The 27,170-nt window shown below is 40.5% G+C and overlaps 1 protein-coding gene across 2 annotated transcripts in view; it reads right to left on the bottom strand.

Moving 5' to 3' along the window:
- Positions 1-8,240: 8,240 nt before the first annotated feature.
- The window catches only part of cdh8 (cadherin 8), a 90,174-nt gene continuing 71,244 nt past the window's right edge, over positions 8,241-27,170 (bottom strand). The window contains exons 7-12 of one of the 2 annotated variants that reach the window (XM_061244633.1): positions 24,370-24,506; positions 22,362-22,412; positions 18,442-18,563; positions 17,747-17,864; positions 10,741-10,992; positions 8,241-10,329 (exon numbers count right to left, since the gene is read on the bottom strand). In XM_061244633.1, coding sequence (XP_061100617.1) covers positions 9,836-10,329; positions 10,741-10,992; positions 17,747-17,864; positions 18,442-18,563; positions 22,362-22,412; positions 24,370-24,506 — 1,174 coding nt within the window. In that variant the 3' untranslated portion in view covers positions 8,241-9,835. The remainder of the gene's footprint in view (positions 10,330-10,740; positions 10,993-17,746; positions 17,865-18,441; positions 18,564-22,361; positions 22,413-24,369; positions 24,507-27,170) is intronic. The other variant, XM_061244634.1, reaches the window with a different exon arrangement.

The following is a 27,170-nucleotide window of genomic DNA, read 5'->3' as shown; positions in this document are numbered from 1 at the left end:
TTCCTCACAATTTGGAGCACCTAATCATATTCACCTCTGAATCATGTAATGTCAAGCTGCTGCTTGTTTCCGTGCCATAGTTTATGTTATTCATGCTAGGCAGGCATACATGTACTGTATGTTTGCAGGTATAACGCGCATAAGCATGTCTGAATGTTCAATTTGAGGATAAGCACACCACATTTTGAGGGAGGATACCAGTTGATCAAAGATTAGATATGGTGAGGTATGATTGGGGGTGGTGAATTCAGAACTGGTGTGCTGGCAGCCAGTGTCTGACTTTATTAAGAAAAATGATTGAATTGGGAGTGTTAAGCTATAATTCACTGATGCTCCACAATTGTTCCTTGTAACATTTATGAACTAAAATACCATGCTATGCAAACCTCATCACTTCCTTGAGCTCCACTTGCATCAACCTGCCTCTCTAAAACTGTTCACTATAATTTCCCTCATTTAGACTTCCTACTTTTTTAAGTTGGTCTTCTGCTTTACCTGGAACTAGTTCAACCCATTGGATTTTTCTTAATACATTTCTGTTTTATCCATCCTACACCTTGCCTGCTGGCAGAGGATAGGCTCCTCTGTAGCTGGGCTCCTCCAGTTTTTTCTTTTCTTTCACCACTGTTCAAGGGGTTTTTCTCCTTTCTTGAGTTTTTAGAACTCAAGTATTTGCTATTCTTGGGCTCTGGCATGGTGTTTTGCCATTTTCCTTCTTGCCCTTCTGCTACTTGTCGTTTTTTGACAGTTCTCTGTTAAAAGCCCTATAGAAATAAGATTGAAAATTGAAATTGAGCAATCAAAGCCATTTTATGCCTAGCCACTGAGGTTGTTGCAAAACTTTGTGCAAGGAAATAGCTGGAGTCTTAACTAAAGGTAATTGATTTGGATTCTATTAGCTAACACATTTGAGTGAAATTGCAGCTTACCTTTAGTAAAAAAAAAGAAAAAAGAAATAGCAACAGCAACTATGGAGGCACATTCAGGAAGTTAGAATGAAGAGGCAGTGTTTACTGACTGCTCTGTCAACCAATGAAAATCCCTTACAAAGTAGCCCTGGGGGTTTGCTGTTGACCAACTTGGGATAATCATTTCACAGCGGTGTTTCTGTCAGGCAGCAGGACCGCAGGGAATGAACTGAGGTTATGATTTCTGCCATCAGCGTGTGGGAGCAGGGTACGGCGGATAATAACTGCACCATCCATTCTGCGAGGCCTGTCGGCCAGTGGCAGTCTGCGGATGGATGCGAAGATGAAGACGCCGATCGGAGAGTCTGAGGCACGTGGAAAACGGCACGTCCCTCTGGGGATGATTAGGCCCCAAAGTCTAATCATTGGATGTAAAATGCAACCATCCCTCACACAATTTACTGCAGTTCCACTGCGATATACAGAATGGGTGCCAGTCGCTGACAGTAACTAAACATGTTAACCCTGGAGGGTCCAGGCAGCAAAGACATATGACCTGCACTTTAAGAGTGGAGGACATCGGGTGGGATTGAGTTCCTTTGGGCATACAACAACATTCTTAACATTTGTTGAGTTGTTGGGTTTTGTGAAAACTGTGCCCAAAACTGACATGACTGCATTCCTGTTTTAGAGCGGGAGTCTGGATAGTTATCTGAACATATTCATTTACATTCAAATAGTTTTACTGTTTACGCATACCGGATTGAGCTCTGGGAATTCATTAAGGTGTATTTATTTGCAGACCGAGTCATTTATTTTCTGTTTGTTTACTTCCATGCATTTCCTTCAGGACAGCACTCTGCTTTAATTGATGTGCAAATATCTATTTATCTGGCCTCAGAAGTGGGAGGCCACAGGTATTATTTTAAAAAGGACTGACGCAGCTTGGCGGGTGGTGTGAACAGCTTAAACTCTGGGCTGGTACTTGTCTTGTCTTTTAATAAAGCATAGGAAGGGAAATTCGCAACAAATGCAAGGTGAGACTTTCAGTGGGCACCAGAGCATGAAGTAATTAGACATAAGAGTAAAATTACGCTTTAGATATTTCAACAGACTAAGAGAAGTAAATGTACTGAATCGTGTTGATTTCAAAATTTCCTGAGGCGGATTGGTTTCTGTTTAATTAGATTTTTTTTTTTTTTTTTTACATCTGTATTTATTTATTAATTAATTTATTCATTTATTTATTCATTTCACTGTTTCCGTCCATTCTGAGATGTGCATGTTTTCTAACACATTCACGTTTTACTGATTAAAGTCTCTCTGGCTAATTAGCCACTTTTGAAAGCTTGTCGTGAATTAATTTGTCTCACATCTGCCAGAGTTCCACTGATTTATCATCACTGCCCTGGTGTAGCAGCATCACCCAGTTAGCTCCCAGTGTGAACTGGGCTCCAGACAAACCAAAGGTCTGGAGTTGACACAAGCTTTAATATTTCATTAAGCTGCTCAAAACAGACTACACTTAATGGATCAGAAACGCATTGCTGGTTATATGCCATATATCTGACCCATCGAACAGAAATGTGGATTAAGCTCAAAAAAGAAAAATAGTTCTCAATTAAAATGTGGTATTTTTAATTGTCTCTATGTGTCAGTCTTTTCTTTTGTTATTTGAGTCTTTTGAACTATTTGTATGAGAAGTTCTAAAAATGTTATTAAATATTATGATATATTTCTTTATTTTCCATCTCAAACATACAAATGTAAGCAAATGCTCAATTATTATTTAATTTGTTTTTTATTCTTCCACAGTATAGGAAGTTTGACCAATTCACCTGTGTTGAAAATTATCTCTTGAATTTTGTGTAAGAAACATAAACCACAGCTTTATGTGGTTTACTGCTTACAGTTAATGCTGAGAGCCAGTGCTGTATACTGGAAAGGTTCGGTGTGTTCACCGTGGACACAGTGGATGTAAAAAAAAACCGCTGAGGTCTTCAACTTCTCACGACAAATAGCTGTGCGGTGTCAGTTCGACTGAAGCCAACTGTCAGCCAGAGAGCGGGGAGGCTTATCACCGTGGTAAGAGGAGTCTGGCGGGAAAGCGTATATGTGATAGATATGGGATATGGTGGCTTTAGCTACCCTATCGATTGGTGATTACGGCTCCTCCAGCCCTCGCTGTTTCTGGGGGGCCTTGATCTCTTGTTCCCACTTCTTCTGTTTTCTTCTTTCGGTCTTTCTGTCGCAATCACACTCTTAATTACCCTGTTCCTGTAAAGCTATATCGCTCCCCCTTCTTCCTCCGTTCTCCTCTTTCTCACTCCCTCCCTCCCCCCGTTCCCCACCACTTACTGTATCTCGCCTTCCATTACCTCCATCACACCCTAATCTGTCTTACACTGTTTTTTTCCTTCTCTCCCACCATCTGTTTCATCCTTTTCATCGTGGTCCATATCTCCATCTCCTTTGTCCTCCATTTCTCTTTCCCTCACCCGCCCTGTTTAACTCCCTCACTCTCCATTTATTTTTCTCTGTGCATCTCTTTTTAACTCGCAAGTCCTCGCTTGCTGTTTTTTCTCTGCGCTTCACACCTCTCTCACAACATTTTCTTATATTTCTCTTTAGCAGTGTTCTTCCTTGTGCATTATCTTTCTTTCTCACACTCCTCTTCCCTCTCTCTCTACCTCTGTCACATTATGCCACTGCAGTTCCTCTGATCATATTGGCTGGTTAGAGTCTTGAGTAACCCTGCCACACACACACACACACACACACCCTTCCAGATACAATATTTATATCTTGTCTTTGACTTCGCCTCGACGCCCCATCTCCCTCTCAGGTGCATTAGTTCAGAAATCACTGACATTACACCCATTATGAAAAATGCATGATGCTATCAAAGGGTGAGAGCGGAATTGGCAAGCTTTTAAATTCACCTGAAGTTGTTTCTCTGTCTTGGGGAAATAAATAGATAAATAAATAAATAAAATTGGCCTGACCAATCCTCTCAGACAGGAAGCAAGCGTAACAAGGTAATAATTTTGCTCATGTAAATACCATTTGGCACTGCCATAGGCTTACAGACTTTAATTCAATCAATGAATCTCAAGCACCGCTTTGAAAATATTGATTCCTTCAATAGATCCCTGTGCGCATACATTTCATTAAACCACTAAGACTCTCTCCAGATTCACTCCAGCAGGTCAGGATTCTGCGGAAGATTTTATATATCAGGCCATAGAAAACACGTCCTGATGAGGAAGAAGCCCAATTTGCAGCTCATTATACCCATTTCAAACAGGTCGTTGAAAATAACCATCATGCATTGATACTCACGGCGGATATGTATATGCAATGCATGCTATGTACCTTCATGTTGGGCTGGGTGCGGACGTGCTGCGTTCATGTATTTATACGTGTGTATATTCTCACCCCCAGTGTGCCATAAATGCCAAGAACATTCCAGAAATGAGCTCGGTGGCGAGGTCATGTAACGCAGTGGGCTCACTGAAGAGAGCCAGGGCCTTGAACTGGAGTAAGTGGTATGGTAAAAGGGTCACGACCAGCTGCTATTGATTTCCAACACGGCGCACTTGTGAAGTGATCCCTTTATGTATGATTCTCCGCTGGGCGTTCGCCAAGTGCAGCGAGCAAAAGAGACACTGATTCAACCCCACCGTCCCGCCCCGGCCCTGTGTGGACATTCATTATCATTACCTGTAACACACACAGCAGACTGTACCTGGGCTTGTCGGTGTGGTATACGATAGACTGATTCAGTGTGCAGTAGACGGTGGACCTTGTATACAATCATACATCAGCTTACACTGTATGGTATAAAAGCAGGGGTTTTTTTCAATGTACGTATTTCATTGTGTTTTTAACCCTCACTCTGGATAAAAGTGTCTGATGAAAGGATGTGATGTAAACGTCATTGTGGTAAGGTATTGTGTGTGTGTGTGTTCATGTGTGAAACTACCTAATGTGTGTAAGGTGTTTAGCGAGCCCTGGTATATATTGCACACTGCACGCACGTTCACAGCAAAGCTTGTGAGTGTGATCCTCACTACTGAAGATAATGCAACTGCATCACCATCACACTTAGCAGTTGAAATGTTGCCATCACCACCATTGGATGTAAGAATAATAATTTTAAAAATGTCATTATGTCTAAATTTAAACAATACAATTATATACTATTACAAACTTATTGTTCACATGTAATTTGCATTTTACTCTGAGAAGAAAAACATTTTAATCATGATTTTACATGCCAGGACTTGGGGGGGGGGTTCAGGATGCTGAGTTTTTATTTTCAGTCATATTCACTGGGGGATTTTAGGAGCTCTGTCCAACCAGGAAACCTTCAGTGCAGTCACATGACTGGTTCACATAAAAAATGCATCTGTCATGACATTTTCTGGCCCGAACAATGGCACACAAAACACATAAAACTGTTCTCTCCTGGCTGTGTGAAAAACATGTTACTTATTAATTTAGTTATATATTTATTGTTTATTTGTTGTGGAATTCAGTTAATTGAAACAAAGTCCAATGTAGTATCGGATTGTTGGAGTTCCAACGATGAGACAGATAGTTGAAGCCAGAGTCTTTAGAGACTTGGCAGCTAACACAGCAGACCCAAAGTGAATAATTAGGGCTCAGGACTACATTGTGAGATGCACTGTGATTTTTCTCAACAACATGTTACTGTGCCTCTGTTCCTGCCGTTGTGCTCTAATGATGAGGGGTAAGCCATCCGCAACCGTGGACAGAGCTGAGGTCCTTATGCTAATGCAGTGGCTAGTGTCTCTGCTGGGACTTCCGTGTTGTGATTGAGACAGAAAAATATAACTTCATTATATTCTGCTTTGTATTGTACTTGTTGAATAATAATAATAATAATAATAATAATAATAATAATAATAATAATAATAATATCTCAAGCTAAAAAACAGATCCTGTCCTTGTCCCTGGCAGACAGATGGTTGAAACATTCACTCTGTAACCTCTGCGTCCTGCTTTGACCAATGTTTTGTTGTTGCAGGTACAAACTTGTTGTACATACACACTTTAGTTCCATCACCCGAAGAGCAGCTGAAGACATTTTCCTGTGAGAATACAGCACTGTAATTTCGGTCACAGCTAGCATGACCCTTACCCAGGCTAGCAGAGAATAGCGTATACCATTTGTGAGCCCTGAAGATACTTGGGTTGGTGAACATGCTGCATTTTGTGCACTCACATGCCCAATCCTGAGTATGGTTGCTGTATGTTTGTGTTCAGAATATTGATTATACATTCTAAAATCATGAACTCACAATTGTTGAGTAAAGGATAAAAATGAAGAGTTTTTGTGTTATTCATGAAAAGGAAATAATATCAGATAAGTGCATCGTAAAATGCTTATCTTTCAGTAGGATTAGCACAAAGAGTAGCCCAAGTAGATAAGATCACCCACTTGAAAGATGTGAGCAAAAAATGAATTCCTCTAAGCCTTGTCTTTGTGTGGCAACAAGGTGAGGGACAAATTTAAAACCCCGTCACAATGTAACACACAAAAGATGTTCATGAAATCAAAAGCTTTCACTTCTCTTGCATCCCCATTGGTTTCTGTTGTCAAATTATGTGGAGATAATTTTTTGAAAGTGGATTGTTAACATAGCAGGATCATGAAATTGAAGTACAATAGAACCTCAGAGATCCGCAACCAAAAAGTCTGGTCAACCGAACAGGGCATGGAATCGAAAGTATAACATTTAATCCAAATAACAGCAAAATGCAAATGAGGAAAACAGACCTATATAAAAATCAGGCAAGGGAGTGAACTGTAGCCTACAAGGAAAGGACTTCTTTTGACATTAAAAGGGACCAGGGCAAATGTTGCTGTTTGTTGGAAGCAAAGGGAGGAAAATAATTTAAAATCCAGTAAAGATTCCGTCACACTGATGGCTCCTGCCAATGCAAGTGGTGACTCACTTTTGCTTACCATTGGTGTTCATCTATAAGAGCGCAAAACCTTGCTGCCAAATGTCAGCACACAGATTTGTTTCTGATTCGGCTATTTTACAAGTTTTCAATTTAGCCTATTGCTGGCTATTTCATTAGTTTTCCGAATGATAGTGGCATGGAATTGGTGAAAAGTCATTAATTCCTTATGTGTAATTTGTGTGTGTGTCTGTGTGTATGTGAGTGTGTGTGTGTGTGTGTGTGTGTGTGTGGGTATTGGTTGACCAATAACCAGACATTCAAAAATCATCTTATGAACACGTCAATAAGCTCCACTATGAAAAGCATACCCCCTAACTGTCAGTGTTCTCGAAATTACCACATGTGACCAACAGAGCAAGATTAATGTAAGGAAATTGCCTTTTGGTCTCCGAATTAATCCCTCAACGTGTGTGTCTCAGTAGCAGATTCAAACGAGGCCTGGCCCCATTTTATTCGTCAGCAGTTCACAGCCTTGCGAGTTATCCATCTATACGAGGGAAAAGAAGATGAAGGTCACGGGGGGGGGGATTCCTGTCTCATGTTCTTTCACGATTGACCTTCGGATTCAAAAAGTCAATTACATATTGCAGATAAGAATAATTGTGTCAAAGGTTGTACTGGTAGTCACTGATAAAAGGAGCAAAAAAAGGGCAAGTAGTTGACATATAGTCACTGGAACAAGCTGACAGTTCCAGTTATTGTAACACAGCCAGTGAAACCCTTCAGCAAATTCTGGACGACATTCTATTTCTATTTTATTTATTCATTTATGTATATAGAATGTATGCGTGTGCATTGTGTATTATTTATGGACGAAATAGACCCAACAAATCGCATGTACTTTATTAAATATTCTGGGAGATGACATGTTCTCCAAGTGTTTATGAATCCATAAGTAACATATTGTTGAATGCTCGAGAATAACAAAATAATCTAAATAAATTAATTGATAAATAAAAGAAATAAATATTCCCTCATTGGAGTATCATCAGAATGTTTTTCTTGTCATCAGTCTAATGGTGTCTGTCTTTGCTGTCTTGTGGGTAAGATGTAGTACAGTAGTTATTCAGTAATACGACCATTATCTTTCAAATTACTACGGTATATGTACAGTGGATGACAGTGTTGGCAATGCATTTGCTGTTGACACTCAGAAATGTACCCTTAATACCTGTAAATCCTCAGAAAGCACAGAGTTGATTACTCTCCTTTGACAGCCCTTCCTGGAGGAATTCCCGGAGCGATGCATTTGATGAGTAAACAAATGATGGAGATCCGGTCGTTTTCACACACTCCGGGGCCGCCTTCAGTGCCAAAGAAGACCACGCCCCGGCAGTATTTATAAAAATATATTTCACAAAGTAGGAAACAATACAGGGGTATCTTTGAGTACGATACAGAGAGTAAATAATGAAACATACATAAGTTTATAAGCGTCAAAAGCACAGTAGAAAATATGAATTGCAGATAAGACTATTTCATATTTACCGTTGAGTCTACAGAGAACTGCAATATACAGTATTGGTACAAATTGAGTATGCACGCAGCTGAAGTGCCTTTTAAGATTCTCATGTGCAATAGCCTACGTGCATAGACAAACCTAATGCCTAAAAGAAAAGCTAAGAAAGTTAGCAGTAATCCTATGTACATGTATTTTAGTCTAATATCATACAGTATAGCACAATAAGCATGTCTGTATTTTTTCACGGGCTAAGATTATCAGTTTTATAATTGCAATGACTTCAGTGTCCAGTGGTCCAATATTCATATAAACAAGATCCGTCCGGCTATTGTGCTTCAATGAACATTCTATATATATACAGACCATATGCATTAACCCCGCTGCCTCCTCCCCCGCCCACAACACCACAAAACCCCCACACACTTAAATTATCTTATATTCGTAGCTTAATATAGTTCATCCCTTCTTCATATGAGATCACCTGGACATCTAGTTTAGCTTCAGTATAACAGCGAGGTTGGTGAAAAAAGTCCATAGAATGAAACAAGATAACACCCATTTCATACCTGTTACACAAAACCAGCAAATGACATTATAAAATGATGGTTACTATACTGAAGAAACAGCATTTCCTTTTAAGAAAAAAAAAACAGTATTTGATGTTTGCTTTTGTAAAAAGGCCTCGTTTTTACCTAGAGTTGTCTTTACATCCTATGGTCTGTTATAGGCTAATCTTCTTTGAGTGTGCAGCACACACTAGATAATAGAACAGATGAATATAAACAATTGTATAAAGCAGGCCAACAGGCTCATCCAGTTTATATAATAAATGTAGCCACTGGGTATCAAAGAGTATCAGAACTAATGCTTCTTAAAGCCAATAGTGAAATCGTTTTATCTTTGTGTGTTCATACTTACATTCAATACTTCAATGAAGATCATATATTGCTGTTTTCTTGTTGATTTATGATCTTATGGTTTAGTATTTTCTTTCTGATTGGCTGGACAACTGGCCTGCTCTTGACTGGCGTCCTTCGTGGTCTGAGCAAGCCGACACCAACACAGCACCAGTGAGCGTCCTCCATCTTGGCACCTCGCACGACTACCAAGAATCCAAGTCTTCATGCTTCAGGCAGTCACAGTGAATGACAAAACACCTCAAATACTGCTAGACACTCACAGATTCTAATTCACACCACAAGAATCATTGACCTTCTAATATAGACATTGTTTAGTTTGGCTCAAAATTACAATGCATTTGATGTGGTGGATGATGGTCGCTAGACTTTCCTCTATGAAGTTTTTTTTTTTTTGTCCGTTTTGTTTTGCTCATCTATATATATTTTTTGAACAGGTCCCCTCCATTTTTAAAACAGCTGCTTATAACTGTCAATAATATCTGTCTATAACCCTAACGTAATACGCACGTATGCAGACGATGTCAAAAGGGCTTCCGCTAGATCCTCGGTCAGGTCTCTACGTCACTCTCCCCCACCGAGTAAAGCTCCCCCAGTCTTCTGAAGCGCGGGCCCCACTCTCTGAGATAGTCATAGTTCTGGTCTGACTCAGAGGACGCCGTCTCCAGGGAGCTGAGCGAGCCGGCGATGGAGCCCCGGCCCTCGTAGCCGTAGATCTGGATGGAGTCGTACGGCGGCGCGGTGGGGTCGTTGTCCGCCTCGTGGAGACGCACGTTGATGAACTCGTCCACGTCGACGCCGTTGGGGCCGGAGTTCTGGCCCTGCCTGGGCATGAACTGCAGGTCGGGCTTCATGTCCTTGCGCGGCAGGTAGCCGTTGACGCCGTCGGGGTTCTGCAGCGTGGCGATGTCGAAGGCCTCCGTGTCCTCCTCGCCACCGCCCTCGTCGTCGTAGCGGATGATGTTCTCACGCACGTCCTCGTCGTCCTTGATAATCAGCGGCTCGTTTTTGTGTCTCCGCAGCGTCACGAAGAGCACCACGATGACTGGACGGGAAGGGATACAGCCGCACATGTTATAATGTAACAAATAGTATCGCTGCTTTCCTGAGCAGAAATAAACAAGGCTTATTACGGAACTGCCTGCAGAAAAAAAGTCACCTGTTTTAGCCACCATTTTTAACCTCATTTCTGTTGCCCTCTTAAGACAGAAATCATTTTTACTTGAATGTTGCCATTTTTAAACTGATTCTTTTGAGATTTTCCTTCAGCTATTTAACATTTTAGTTAATTTATTTAACTGTACAAATGTACAAAATCTGCATCTACAACAAGTTCTATCCAAAGAGAAAAATATGCCATTTAAGTGGTTATATAACACTAATGCATTGGTTATAATGGTTACAAAAATAAACCAATAATGTCTACCACATGCGGTATGTGGGTGCGGTGTCATACCTAAGAGCAGGATTATGCAGGCCAGTATAGCGATCAGTGCTCCCATGCTCAGGCCAATGGGCAGGACGTAGGCCTCAACATTACAGGACTGGACGATCCCCTCCCGACTGCAGCCACACACACGGATGGTCAGGGTGTTGGTGCTGCTCATTGGTGGGTTCCCGTTGTCTGTGACGATGATTGGCAGGTAGTACATCTCCTGCTTCTGCCGTCGGAAGGTGTCGTGTTTGGCCAGTATGCTGATTGAGTTGTCTGTGGAAAAGGAACAAGAAGACATGGCTGAAACAGGAATAATCATGGGAATCAACGCTCTCTTTTTATTTCTGTACTGACCGTCAGCTTTTGCCTTCAATTCATTTGCATTGTAGAAATGATGGCCACACAAATACTAGACATGGGAAAATGCCATATATAGTGCACGCTAGATTGATGTTCTTTGTGTTTCAGTTGCGATCAGAAAAACATAATTGCGGGTGCATCCAAATGCGAACTAAGCTTCTTCTTTTAAATGGCAAATGTGTCATTGATGGCTTTGTATCCAAGTCTCTTGGTGATAGCCTTTCAGAACACTTCATGATTTGTGGGTTAAGTTAAACTTAAGCGCTGGAGGATATGCCGCGCTGTCACTCGACGTCTGACAGCCGGGTGACACCCTGCATTTACTGTCTTATATAGTGCGGCTTTGCTTTCCCACAGCTTACACTTTCCAGTCCAGATGCATGCAATGCAGAGGCTAAGCAACGGGCTACCTATAGTTACTGTGCAAACCCTATATTCTGTAAAACGTGTTCAATTGTGAATCCCTTTAACAGCATTCATATAGGCCTTCAGGGTGGTCAGCTGAAAACTGGTTGAATGTTTATGTTCTTACAAAAACTAACCAGTAATATTATTAGTCAGCTCTATTAAAATTCATAGAGTATGCCCCATGTTCATCACTATCAGCTAACAAAAAGCCTCAGTGATTCGGTAATCACTCTGGGCTACAACTCATAAATGAATTCAGATTTTAAAGATGACAAACTAAATGCTATATTAAAATGCTTGAAGAAAAAATATTCTAGCTGATACTGAAATGGGGGAAAAAGTTATGCTTTTGGTTGTGTGTTGAATAAATCACATTTCATATCATAGTCTGTGTCGAGGGCACAGATCCAGGAAAGAAAAAATAGAAAAAAGAAAAAAAAAAAACTCTTAAGTGTTCAGATAATTTCCTCATTCTAAATTGGTTTTCAATACACACTTTGAGTACATGACTCATTGTATAAATGCCGTTGTTCAGTAAATGAACAAATAAATAAATAAATACATTTGCAAGCTTACAAAAAGAGCTCTCCAGTAATGTGATGTGGGTGAACAACCGAATCCATGAAAACGTGGCAAAACCAATGACTCAGTACGCTTTCTAATGGGCTCGGGATCTCACTGGCGATGTGTCCTGCTGAAGTACTGCTCATTGGTGTATTGACATTGCAACTGATTCCTAACAATGTGTAACAAGAGAGAGATGTTTGTCTGAATCCGAGGTGGGATTTGAACCCTGGCCTCTCATTCATCCAAAGATTTGTTAGACAAATGTGTTACAGTTGACAGCTACAGGCGAAATCACCCCTAGTCAAGGGCAACAATGTTCTTTTGAATTTGAGGGTTATGTGATCAGAGAGCATTGTCACTGTAACCTGCTATGAACCGTCACTTTCCTGCACTCCACTGTGCTTACGAGCGAACTTGCCGAGCTAACCCTGCTACGCATGCCATTGCTGAATGTGGTTTGCAATCCTGAGGAAAGAGACACAGTCAACAATAGCATCTCCCAAGGTAACAGGATTTGTGTTAGCACGTTTGATAGCACAAAAATCGACATGTGAAGAATACACACGTGAACTATAAAATTAGTTCCACTTATAAGATGGGAGTGGAAAAAGGTAACTACCACAAGTCTGGGCCACATGAAGGATGCTCATGACAGTGTTACCCATTTTCAGTTCATATGTCAAAATGGGCAGTTCACCTGTTACATTTGCACATGTGAATTTAAATAAATTAATTTTAAATGGTAAAATTTCAGGAGATTTTTTTGTAAAGGTTCCCCTGCCTCATTTTTGCTAGATTGTATTCCTGCGCTCTGCTTATGCCCAGGTGTGCAGGAAACAGGGACAGCACAGCTCAACTGGTGGAGCGCAGAGTGAATAGAGAAATTAATGATTTTCTGTACTCTTCTGAACTCAGAGTGCACTGCAGTGTAGGGGAGCGGCTAGACATATAATTGCAACTATAATTGGGAAATTAAAACTGAAATAAGGTGACAGAAAATTGGTTCTATATGCTGTATAATGCGGGTGAGTTTTTACATATTTTGCACAGATTCTGTGCCTCAGTGTTTATTTTCGCGTCCCATAAACCCCTACAGCTCTATTCGTTACGATGCAGACACAAGCTACAAAATAACCATAATCACAAGCAATGTTTTATGACAAGCTATTAAGCTCTAGAGATGCATTGCGGCATTTTTATACACGTAACAGAAGGAACTGAATGTACTGAAAGAAGAAGGCCAGCTGCTAAAATGCCACGGGCTCTGCAATGGCTCTTATTAGACGCTCTGTGTTCATTACCATTCTCCTTGTGCCCACTTCTCGACACACTTTTAAACTTCACAGTCCCACGTGGTCCTGTGCGGCTGACAAATGGAGACTTCATTTGGAAATACGTTCCTGGAAGTCTTGATCTTTGCATGGGTATGCGCCACATCTCTCTCTCTCTCTCTCTCTCTCTCTCTCTCTCTCTCTCTCTCTCTCTCTCTGCGAGGAGAGTATTGAGGGGCGGAGAGGAGAAAGAAGAGGGAAAGTGGCATTGAAGAAGCCATTAACCCGAAATGAGTTGAATCGGACGGCCAGCAAAGTGGATAATTGGGTAAAGGTAAATTTAATGCGAGAGTGAGAGACGCAATATGTCTCCAGTGTGCCCTCCAACCAAATGTCATTTTTTACAGCCTATAAATGTTGATTAGAATAAGTGAACTCGCCACAGCCTGCCCGAATAACGGACACCATTGAAGATGGATATTTTGCCAGAGCAAATATCAATAAAACAAAGTACGAACAGGCTTTTATTTGTGCTCATAAGCATCCTAATGAATAAAAGGTAAACATTTCCAGGCACATGGAGCAATTATTTGCATAAGCTCCGAGCTGATTTATCGTAATAACCGAAGCACTGTTTTTGTTATTGCACGCCCTTAGCGATGGGGGAGGCGCATTGTCTGCTGCAGCCTAGCTTCTAAAGGAATATGAGTCAGAGGAACAATGACATTCACCGCGGCACCGACAGCCTTCATAAGTTATAAACTCTGCAGTGTACCGAGAGCCTGTTTCAACTTAAAAGAGAAGTCCTAAGAATAGTTTATTTCACTGTTCAATGGTTTACGCAAAGATCCGTGCCCAGCGGGAACCATTTATTAGAGGGAGGGGAGAGAGAGAAAGGGAGAAGAATGAGAGGTTTCGAGAATTAAAAGCACAAAGCGGCGGATGGAAAATTTTGATTCTTCATGCAGTGGGAAGCGGCACTTCACAGCGACGGACTGGGAGCAGGCTAGCCGCCTCAGAGTGCGATTGGAGTGGTCATGAGAAATTGTCCACCTCACAGGTCTAACCCCGGACGGCTCTCTCAGCCGCACAAAAGCACAGACACTGAAAGCTCCGCATTTGTTTTTCAGTTTCGAGGTTTTTAGTGCGAGTCCATACAGAAGCAATATCTCCCTTTTAGGTTTACGACTGTGCTCCCTGTCACTGACAGTGGTACACTAATATCTCACTGCCTCTCAAAATAAAAATGATCTCAATGGAGCAATTTTGCAGTTTGCTTCAACCAGGGTTGGAGCAATGAGAGCTTTATCTTCTAGTGTGTATGATGTACACTCAGTGAGCACTTTATTAGGTATTTATTGGACTTATTTTATTAGACTTATTGGTCTTCTGCTGTTGTAGCCTATCCAGTTACGAGCTTTGACGCGTTGTGTGTTCAGAGATGCTCTTCTGCATACCACTGTTGTAATGTGTGGTTATTTTCGTTACTGTCACCTTCCTGTCAGATTTGACCACTCTGGCCATTCTCCTCTGACCTCTCTCATTAACAAGGCGTTTTTTCCTGCAGAACTGCTGCTCACTGGATATTTTTGGTTCTTCACATCATTCTCTGCAAACTCTATAGACTCTTGTATGTGGATATCCCAGAGATCAGCTGTTTCTGCGATATTCAAACCACTCTGTCTGGCAACAACAGTCATTCCCCGGTCAAAATCATTTAGATCACATTTGTTTCCCTTTCTGACACTTTTAGTTGCTGCCACATGATTGGCTGATTAAATATTTGCATTAACAAGCTGGTGTACAGGTCTACCTAATAAAGTGATCAGTGAGTGTAGACTAATTGATTATAGCGACAGATAAACATGTAAAGAAGCAATAAAACACTAAATTGGAGTATTACATTATTAAACGTTGAATGAGATACATCGAGACATGGTGAAAAAAATAGATTTGGATACGGATGCCATCTGTATGCGGTCTGTTTAGTATTATTTGGAGCAGGAATAGCTAAATAGAACAAAGGTAAAGTGTCTAGATTACATTAGAGTATTGCATGCTAAATATAATGTACGCACAGGGTTCTTATTTTCAGATGCTGAAGCACTAATGGTTTGAGATTTGGTTTGGCACTCAGCCCAACATTAAACAGATGAATTTTCCTCAAATAACAAAGGGAAACAACACACAAGAAGGAGTGCCATGCTAAGAAAAACTCTCTCCAGTGGGACAATTTATATGTTGGCAAGCAGCAACAAGAGAGGTATGGCTTGAAGCACTACTACTCAAAACATATTGCACTAGACTGTAACATCTGTTACCGATGAACATTTATATTTGATATTAACTGCGCTATTACTGACAAAATGCAAACACAATTGTAATATAGACTATCTTCATATCAACAAAAAGAGCCACTGATTTCTGCCCAATTAAAGATTTTTAGCTGCTTTTGTACGAATCTCAGGCCAAAAAGGGCAAATTAGCTGTCTGTCGACTGAATGTGATTGCTGAGCATTTAAGACTGTTGTTCGTAACTGAGGTCTGCGTGTGTGTGCGCGCGTGTGTGTATGTGGGTATGCACATGCATGTGTGTACATGTGTACACGCATGCGTGAATGTGTGTGTGGGTATGCGTACGCATGTGTGTGCATGTGTACATTCATGCGTGGATGTGTGTGTGGGTATGTGCACACATGTGTGTGCATGTGTAAGTGCATGTGTGCATGTGTGGGTATGGGTAAGTGCATGCGGGTATGTGCGTGGGTATGTGCACGCGTGTGTGCTTGAGGTGGCTACAAACAGATAATAGAGTGCTGGAATAGCTAGCAGAGATGACCTAGAGCATTTGCCAGGTGCCTTTTAAATCAAACCAGAGACTTCTACATCATGACCCATATAATCACATTCTTTTTTTGGTAAATCAAGCCTTTTCTTTTATTGGAAAGTCAAGCCTTGGTAGAACCCTGAAATGCCATATAACTATCCAGCCCTGGTCAAAATGTCATCCATCATCTTCTTAAATATGTGAATATTTTCCTGCAGTGTTGAAGGAGTAGGAAGAGGATATAGTCACAATCTTTCCCAAATGTGGCAAAAAATGTACCTTGCTTAATTTCAAACATACAGTAGCTCAATGATAGCACTTCCCATTGTGGGAAATAATCAGCTTCAATAGCTACAGTTAATAAACATGTAGTTATTATCATATGTAGTTAAATATTCTTCTGAGATGTGTAAACCAGCTTGTCCAGCTTGGAAATTGTGCTGGTCAAACCGGCCATAAGCTGGTCTAGCTGGGTATGAGCTGGCCAACCAGCATGGACAAACTGGTCATAAAACTGGTCTAGCTGGGTATGAGCTGGTCAACCAGCATGGCCAAACTGGTCATGAAACCGGTCTAGCTGGGTATGAGCTGGCCAACCAGCATGGCCAAACTGGTCATAAAACTGGTCTAGCTGGGTATGAGCTGGTCAACCAGCATGGCCAAACTGGTCATAAAACTGGTCTAGCTGGGTATGAGCTGGTCAACCAGCATGGCCAAACTGGTCATAAAACTGGTCTAGCTGGGTATGAGCTGGCCAACCAGCTTGGCCAAACTGATAAACTGGTCTGGGTATGCACAGCAACCAGTCTGGCCCTTCTCCTCTGACCTCTCTCATTAACAAAGTGTGTATGCCCACAGAACTGCTGCTCACTGGATGTTTTTTGTTTTTCCAACCATTCTCTGCAAACTCTAGAGACGGTTGTGCATGAAAATCTCAGGAGATCAGTAGTTTCTGAGACAACCTTGTCTGGCACTAATAATCATTCCATGGTCAAAGTCACTTAGATCACATTTCTTGCCCATTCTAACATTTGGTCGGAAAGCTGAACCTCTTGACCCAGTCTGCATTTGCTGCCATATGTTTGGCTGATTAAATATTTGCCTTAACAAGCTGGTGTACAGGTCTACCTAATACTGCATATTATTATTATTTGAATTATTATTTTAATTAATATTATATCTATATATATTTTAAAAAAAAGTTTTTTCAATTTGTTGCACCTGATACCTGCAGCTCTCATCCAAGAACAGATGTGTATGGGTGTAAAATATTCACCCTGAGCCCTTTAAAATATATTGTATCACATCAGGCTCTGCAACAGTGACTTAGGTGGGGGTGGGGGGCAGATAGTCAACTAAACAAATCACTGCATTTTACAAACAAATTTAGAACCATCTGTTTCTCTGCACCATCTCATGATGTCACTGTGCAAGCAAGTATCACTCATTAGCTACAAAAAACAACATTTGTATCCTGTTCTTTTACTTTCTTGAACAAATATTGCTGTAAATACTCCTTAATGTCCAGACTACTGCACACCTAACCAATCTGATAAAAAAAAAAAAATAGTTTACCTCATGGGACAGAGCTTACCTCCATTGTTTTTAATTGTAAAGTTTGGGTTGTTTAACATTTCAGGCACCAGGCTGTAGAGGAAAGAGTGTCCATTTTGTGGGTCATCCCTATCGATGGCACTGACGGTCTGAATGACCTGTTTGCGGAAAAGGCAAAGACATGGGTCACTGAGGGCGGTGCACATTTATTACCATTATTTCCAGAACCTTCACAACCCCATGGAGTCATTGGTCCACTTACAAAGGGACTCCTTCCTCATTCATTCCTGAAATTAAAAACCCTCCTCCTACGGGAGTCCCCTTTTTAGCAGTTTTGTTTTCTCTGTTAATTTAAATACCCATCGGGCGAAGTACTTGCCAACAATTTGTAACCGACATTCAGGTCAAAGTTCTGATTCAGCAAATTGTGTTTAAATATTCCTATTGTGCAGTGTCTTGTGAATGAGCTGAATAGGACCCGAGGGACCCGTCTAAGCACGTCCCACAGATATTATTTAGCCAGACATTGTTCTTTCAGGACGCCCTGGAATTACAAACAGTTCTGATCATTTCTGTCTCTCCTTTCGTTACATCCCTTTTCCTAGCCTCTGTCAGTAGAGAGTATGTGCGGACAGGACAGGTCCTCTTTGGGGGAACAAACAGGGCGTAATTCACCGTGGCTAATCCATACTGAAGAGATGTGCAAGCGTCCTTCCGTCACTGACTGATTCCCACCTGTCCAGGTTTCCCGTTCTCACAGAGGAAGGCTTCAAACTCCGTGGCAAACTCTGGAGCGTTGTCATTGATGTCCAGCACTCGGATGGCAATGATCGCCCGTGAGATCTGACTGTGATTTTCTGTTCAAACACAAATCAATACAAAATAAGATCAAAATAAATACATTAAAACACAAGTCATTCGGTACCTTTTACCACTACTGCTTGGTCTATGTCGCTTTCCTTGATCCCTGATGTTGATATATAAATCCACACAATGAATTAATAAATTAATTAATGAAACAATGGCACACAAAATGTACAGGAAAGTAGAGGGTGATTTGACAAAACTGGACTTTATTGTTCTGTTTACTGCTTCCCAGTAAATGACTCTGTAATCAGAGGTATGGCCACTGACTTTATGAGCCCTGATGTATTCAGTATTGAGAGGAGACAGTATTGTTATGTTAGCTGCGTTAATCATTGGCTCACATGATCCATTAGCTGCCCTCTTTATTGGAAAACACTATGATTGGCTAAAATAATTATATTGGTAAATAATATAGTAATAGAGGTAGAGATTCATAAAACTCTGATTTCCCATCCATAAAAAAGATACAGTATGTTAGTTCCTATTGATTTTACCGCTTCTGTCATTGATGCAGGACAAATGATGTTAATTAATAAATTGTATGGTCAGCTACAGTGGTTTCGTGTTTATTTTGTGGTTTGATTCTGCGGTGAGAATTTTGCCGCTGGAAAAAAAAGAATTGCAAGGTTCTGACAGTAGGGGCAGTCACGTTGCATTTCGGCCTGTAACAGGCTGAGAAGCCATTTTGAGCAAGATTGCCTATAATCCATAGTGGTTTAGGGTTTGCTTTTCACACAACCACTACCGGGTGGCAAATATGAGGGTATGGGGTATATCATCCACCACAAAACTTTGTTACCACTGGCATTTCCTATATATAACTTTTTTTTTAAATTATCGATCCAATAGTGGGAATTTTGCTGTTTATGGATGGTGCGACAGAAAGTCTCAGTGCCATTGACCCTAATCAAATCCCTTAGTTTTTATCGTTTATAAGTACCATTAAAAAGCTAATTGTGTGGCTTAGTGCTATTGGCTTATGCTAGCTACTAACCTCACTGGGGACCAGTAAAGGTCAACAGCACACTAGCACTTACTTCTTTTAAGTTTTATCACCACTGGTGTGAAGTAAAACAGTGGACAAACTATGTCTTCTGTGAGAAATGTATTGTTGAGTTCACGTGCACACACAGCTGTCTACATTTTGCCAATAAACTTTATAATATGTTGTTTGCAACTTAACATCCCTGTCCAACTTGTATGAATATCAACAGCTAACATCGGCCAGCTAACTTGTATGTTCAACAAACATTTGTTTCCTGAACGTTAAGTTAATGTTTGTACTGATTAGCTAACGTTAACAACATCCACATTTCTATAAAACTACTAGTTCTGAATAGTCAGAATCTGAATAGTTCTGAAACTACAGCTCAATTTTACAAAAGTGTCCTATAGAGCCCATTAATTATCTTTGGCAAAAAAACAATAACTACAATTTTAAACTTTGGGGGCTTGGTATGAAGCAATATATTTCAAAATCTTATAATGTAACCTAATTAAATCATATTTTACTGACAAAAGAAACATAGCCTGACTGGTCAAAATAAGGCAGATATGTGCAGATAAATTAGAATAAGATTTTGAATAATGTCAGCTCAATGAAACATTAAATATGACTTGACGCTGGGAAGATGAAAAATAATATAATTAATTGGTTCAGTGCAGCGGCATTATCAAAAAAGCAAGTAAATCGGAGTATTCTTACGAATAAAATCTTGATTCATAACCAATAACTTGTACACCATAATGTACAAAAGGTTAAACTCACAGGACATTTGGGAACGCTATTAAAATATTTATTTGTTACAGATTATGCACTGTACGTTGCATTTATAAATGAAACAAGTGGATAAATAAAGTTTATTATTATACTTTCAGCATCGCCAAGCATGTAAAAAAGTGCCTTTGCGAGAGCTAAATACAGTATCTGCAGGCTTTGCTTTGCAATTTGCACTTATATTAATTACTGGAGGGAAATGATTCCCTTGTGATTAAATCGGAGGAGCTTATAAATATACTATTTTAAGCTCTTGATGTCCTGAGAAAGCACATAAATGCTTTTCTTTAAAAAATGGCTCATTCATTGACAAGACCCTTGCTTACAAAACTGACCTCATTTCTGCTGTCTGAGTGTGATTTCACCCGGTGGTGAATATAGGCTACGTACATGTTAGCCTCCTAATGCTGCATTCCAGACAACTCAGAAGTAGAGTTTTTCCAACCTCCTATGAGGAAAAGCGCAATTGAACATCAGTCGGGGCAAATCCATCTACCCCGACTTCACGAGAAACAGTTGTCTGACATCACACAACAATGGCCGAACCCATGGAGGCACACATTGTATACACTGTATACAGATACTATACAGTATACTATACAGTAAACCATCAACACAAAGTATTTGTTCCTGCATGACATTAGAATAAAAACATACTGCCATGTCGTAAAGCCTGTTTTGCTTGTGAATTGATGTGAAACAATGTTGCCAATTTATTAGCTAGGGAAAACGATCTGTTGGTACGGCATTTACTTCCGGAAACATACTTTTCAGCTCTTTCATGATGATGCAAACTTCCCAAACGGACACACCTGGTCCCCCTACTGTCAGAACCGCTGTGTATTTCAGATTTCTTTGTATTAGAATGCTCACATATGCCACCTGGTGGTGGTTGTGCAAACAACATGTGATTACTGTGCCTGGCAGATCTCCGGAGGCAGAAACACCAAATGAAACAAGAAACCACTGGACACAGGTTAATTTTCTCTTTTTTATAATGAAACAAAATACACCTGGAAGCAGTAATTAAGGTGACCAACACTTAGTGAAACGTAGCAGGGTTAGCCAATTTTTAATGATTGGAAATTCAACAGACTGGTATAGTGCCACAAAATGACCAACTGGCATCAAACTTGTTGGATCTCACCAATGTCAGGAGGACATGGCAGACACATGACTAATCTGAATTAATTGGCGTTCCTCTAATTTTTTTAAATGATACTTTTGACATAAATTTTACGCGGGGTAGGATTAGAGGATTTAGGCGTGTCTTTGCCATCTATGCTTGTGTGACATCATTGGCTAGAGCCGACCGGTGGTGGAGGCTCCATAGGAAATCAATGAAGCAATCAGTTATAAGTCTTTCAATCAGGACAAAATCTGGTCATATATTCAAATCATAGTGATTTTCAAAATTCCAGAAAATGGACAAATGATCCAACACACCTAGCTCGACTAACTAGACCAGCTAGTTTATCATGATCATCACTTTTAGCTAGCATTCTATTTTAGACCCAATATAAATAATGTCAATTTATGGGGTCGTGGTTTCAGCTGTTGCTAGCTCCTGATTTCTTGGTAGCGAAATAAATCCATGTTTTTAAATCTGTTTTTGTGCAATAAGCCACACAGCAGCTTCCTGGCATTTTGAAAAACGCAATGATGTTAGTATATGACCATATATGCTAATTATATAACTTCACTGATTTCTTGTGGAAACTCCACCACAGGCCAGCGCTAGCCAATGTCAGACAAGCATAGATGCTATAGACACACCTTACTCCTCTAATCCCACCCCCATGTACAATGTCAAAAGTATAATTCAAAATAAAAAGAATAATGCTAAAAAGTCTAATTCAAACGAAAGATATAAATAATGCAAATGGAAGTGAAGAATAATAAAAAAATAGAAGTAATTCAGACAAAATTGAATAATAATTAAATAAATAAAACCAAAATGAAAGAATAAATAAATAAAGTAAAAAAAAAAAAAACATTTAACCACACATACTTTTCTGAGGAATGGATGGATTTTCTCGATGAGAGGAGAAGAATCTAGCATCTGAAAAGAAGAATTTTGATTCTAGGTTAAAGGGTTCCGCAGATATGGCCTGTCAAACATATCACTTTCGACCCTTTGCTGTTGCACCCCCAAGTGGCCAATCAAGGCCAGAATCGCATGATCATCAACCCGTGTACCTCTCTATAATGTGCAACATTTGGTAAAAAAGGCGAGTTCTGTCAGAATGGAAAGAGAAGGAAGAAGAATAATTGAGCCTGGAATCTGTGTACAACTTCAATCGGTGTATAGGGTTTAGGCAAGCATTTACTTTTTTATTCATACACCCTTTTTCGCTTTTATCATTGCGATGGTCTGTATGAAACAAAATTGTGTATTATCACTGGCTGAAATGCATTGCTTTAACTTATTAAGATTGTTTTTAATTCTAATTTATTTTAAGAACACTGTTATGTCTTATGTAAAGCCCTTTCAGTTGCCTTCTGTATGATGTACTATACAAATAAATTTGACTTGACTTGACTTGCTCAGTATTACAGAACAAATTCACTGCGGCCACATATCCAGGGTTTTTGATTGAATTAAATCTGCTTTAGGGCCATTGGTTGTGGAAATAGTTTGTTTAACTGTCATTTAAACTATTTCTGTGGAGAAGTAATTTGACACTGAGTAATGTAAAGATGAGTAGGCCTCTCCAAGCATCTTTTGGTGTCATTATAACATATGAGTAGACAGACTGCAGCTTGGAATTAACTGCGAAGAGAGAAGGTGGGAGGCCTTGAGCCTTAAGAATTGGGGCTTTTGTGTGTGTGTGCATGTGAGTTTGTATGTGTGTGTGTCTGTGTGTGTGTGTGTGCACACAGAGAGAGAGAGGGGGAGAGAAAGCAAGAGAGAGAGCGAAAAACTGCAGCACTTCAATCACTGCCTTCCTCGGTGCAGAGAGCCTTTCATTCTGCTGCAGCAGGGAAGTCAATCTGATTAGTCAGATGTCATCTGGGGGGCAAGCAGCGGAACACAGTGGCATCTGAGTGGCGAAATCATGATCGAACGCTACGGGGGAATGCAATTCTTCCTCTTTACGACAGGGAGCCCTTCCCTGTTCAATCTCGAAGCCGCAGAACAAGGGCAAACAAGGGCATATTTATTTTAGCAAATTTCTATTAGGTGTGCTGAGCGACACCGCTATCGCCAGTCACAGACACTTTGCCAAAGGGCATCAAAACAAAGGCGAAACGCACACACCGGAACGTGATGTGACAAATATGATATTCAGAGAGAGGTGTGCGTCTGAGTGTCTTTTTTTCTTATCGAGCCTACCAGCTTTCTCACTGCTCTGAAACATGCCGTTGAGGCGCTAGGTGCTGAGAGCATTTTGCCTCGCTTTAATTGTATGTGACAATGACAGCACTTCCCTTGATTTACAGAAAACAAGGTTAGCAAATTTCTTTACACAAGCGTCGACTAAAAACGGTAATTTTGGCATTATCCTCCCATGCGATCCTCAGACACAATGAGAATGCAAATGGCGTTTTAACATATCTATAGCCGGCTCCAAAGATTATGTTCAAGCCAGTCAGTCCTCGCATCTCTTTATCTTCTATGAACACTGGAATTGCTGCAATTGACTCCAGCGTGGGGGTTTATTAAAGACACATCAATGTACTTCCTCTTACACTAATCTAACTACTGTGCTGTTTACCTCAATTAAAATTCACTGGATTAATGTATTTTCCCACATTCCCAAAGCTGTCACATTCACCCAAAAAATATTTGTTTGCAGAAAATGAATATAATATTTTCACTAAATTCTATTGGTTACAAATATGAAAAATAGGGTTTGATGCTCATTGGGAAATGGGTATTATATTTGCTCGACTTTTCTTTTTCTTTTTATCTATGATGAGACAAAGTGAGACACTCTGACATTTAAATTTAAAAAAGAAACCTCACACCTTTTCTGGTGAGTGTGAATTTAAAGCAAACCGAAAAGGATACTTACTGACTTCTGTGGCGGTCACTGTGATGTTGTGCCACATCTCAGTTTCTCTATCCAGTGGTTTTGCTAGAGTTATCTTTCCATCTTCAACATTAATATTAAACTGCCTCTCCAGGTCTGTGTGGCGATCAATGAAGTACCTGAGAAAAAGCAAAAAAAAAGTGTCTACATTTTGTGTGAATTGTTCATTTGAGATGCAAGCAGCTAAAATAAAGCCTTTAGGGTCTGTCCTGGGAATCCCTTATTCATCATGTGGCTCCTGCAGAAGAAAATTTGTTAAATGCCATGGGAACTCAATAATTATCACCTGAGGATTAATTACCTGCTTCAGACTCACAGGAGAGCGCGTGAAATCGCTGTCAGCATTTAGAAACACCATTTTTCCTTACAGAAAAGTGATGCAGATGAGAACCTGTTGGCTCTATACACGGGTCTCTAAAGTGGGACTATTAAAACGCCTGAGAAACAAGCCAAAATATAGAGCAATGTGTACACGGTGGTATATTGGCCACAACTGTAACCTCTGAATTGAAACAAACTTAATTGTGAAAAGAAAATACATTGTTTATAGTAGGACTATTTACTCTTGCAAGGCCACATTATGTCATACATACAGGTAGCATATCGTGAGGTCAACTGAAGCTTTAATGTTTTTATCGTTTACTTTTTTGGGAACAAAGTCAAGCAAAATCAATAGAAATGGCAGTGAGCCAAAACTGAATTGTGTTGATGAGCTAAAGGAAAAAAAGATCTGGACAACCTTAAGCACATGTTTTCAACAACCTTAACTGACGAAGAGATTGGCTGAAACAAAACCAGCACACACACACACACACACACACCCACACACACACACACACACACACACCCACACACACACACACAGGGGGCCCGAGACTGCATTTGAGTTCTCCTTCTCTGCACAGCTGTCTAGTTTATACCTAAAATTATAGGCCTGGATTTCCCCATTCATACAGCATGGCAGTGCCCTGGGAGGGTATGGAGGCACACAACTGTAATTAAATAAATTACTCACTAGCCTAGACTTTGAAGGGATGCTGTGTGTTGAGCACCGAGACTTCTGCGAACAAACGAAGGTGATGAAAAGATAACGATAATGAAGATGAAGAAGCTTCAGGTGTTAAGCACCTCGCTGTTATGTGTTAAGTACAGTGTTTATAGGTAAATAAACACATAAATAAGGAGCATGGATTTTATAATCATCAGATCATTCACATTAACAAACTATGTACAATAATGTATTCATACAATATGTGTGTAGTGTGTGTGTGTGTGCGTGCGCACATATATGTGTGGATTCTGCCTTACAAAACACTGCCTCTTTGTTCCTTTCTGTTTTCTCTAGTGTTTTGACTGAAGCTAAAGCTACCACGGATGGAACGGGAAACAATCTTTCGCAAACCATATGAGAGACCCAGATGGATTACCTGTAATATTCTTTCTCACATGAAACTGACAGAAGTAGAACAGCACACTTCCAAACCTGCTCACTAAGCACTAGCATTGGTTTTTGCAGGAATTTGCCTTGGCAACATTGCAAAAATATACACCTGATTTCACATAAAAGCACAGGTTAGTACAGATGCAGCGGAACGGTATTATTTTTGGTTTTGAATATGCTGTCTGTCCTCAGTTGCCACAAAAGGGCATACTATACATAATGTAGTACCATGACATACTATACATAATGTAGTACCATGACCTCACCACTTCCTGGAAGATGCCTCCTGGGAAATCAGTTCTAGACCTTAGCGAACATAGGAAGCCATTCCACGGAGTAAAAACACAGACCCAAACAAATGGTTTTGGACTGCGAGGAACAGATGGGGATGAGATCTTTTCTCGTGGTGCAGAAAAAAGGGGACTGTGATGTGGAGGTGTTGGCGTTGATGTGCTGTCCTCTGCCCACCCGAGGCACTGCTCAGCATGCCATAACCGCAGGCAGCCGAGGCAGAACCGAACACGGCGCTGCACACAAACACGTCTCCCCGCACACTCAGGGCTCGCCGTGTAGTTCACCAAACATCGAGGCGATTTCAGCGTGCGATGTAAGCCCATCCATGGTCAATTTACAGACGATGTTGAGGCTGTGAGCAGCAACACACAATGTGACGCTCTAGTGGAAGGGTCAACGGACGTCACCTCCAGTCACTTATTAATGAATACATATTTATTAATTTAATTTAACTAAAAATAACACAAGCCATTGTAATAACCAGACCAACACCCGACAGAAAATAACAAGGGAAACAAGTAAAAATACCGCGTTCTTTTCATTGAATACAGCATTCGGTTCCATTGTCCTTTGCTGATTAAATGCATAGCAAGCGTATAGCGCTGAGAGAAGACAGAAAACTCACAGTCACCCAGCTGGCTAAGAGGACTAACAGGCTGGTGATAAAAAAAACGTGTTGCTGTTTTATCTCCCAGTCTTTGATGGGACTCGGGGCTTTCAGACAAACACCTGCCTTTGATGTACTTCCCAGCGGAACACAGGAAGCTCTCTCGTCCCCTCGCGCACTGTTTCTGTGACGCAACACCTCCGAAAACAGAACCCGGTCTCAGTGCTCGTGTTCTTCCCGCTGCCGAGGGGGTCAGGCCACAGTCACGGCTTTCAGTCTGCAAGGCGCGACACTGCAAGAGCGCTACCCCGTTATATCTGTACAGTCCCTACTACTGCTGCTCTGTGAGTGCAGGCTTTAATGAGAGTAATAGTAATATAACAATAATAATAATAATAATAATAATAATAATAATAATCATCACCATCACCATCATCATCA

The sequence above is a fragment of the Conger conger genome, chromosome 6, assembly GCF_963514075.1.
Source record: "Conger conger chromosome 6, fConCon1.1, whole genome shotgun sequence".
Taxonomy (NCBI): Eukaryota; Metazoa; Chordata; class Actinopteri; order Anguilliformes; family Congridae; genus Conger; species Conger conger.
This window is presented reverse-complemented; position numbering and strand designations above follow the sequence as displayed.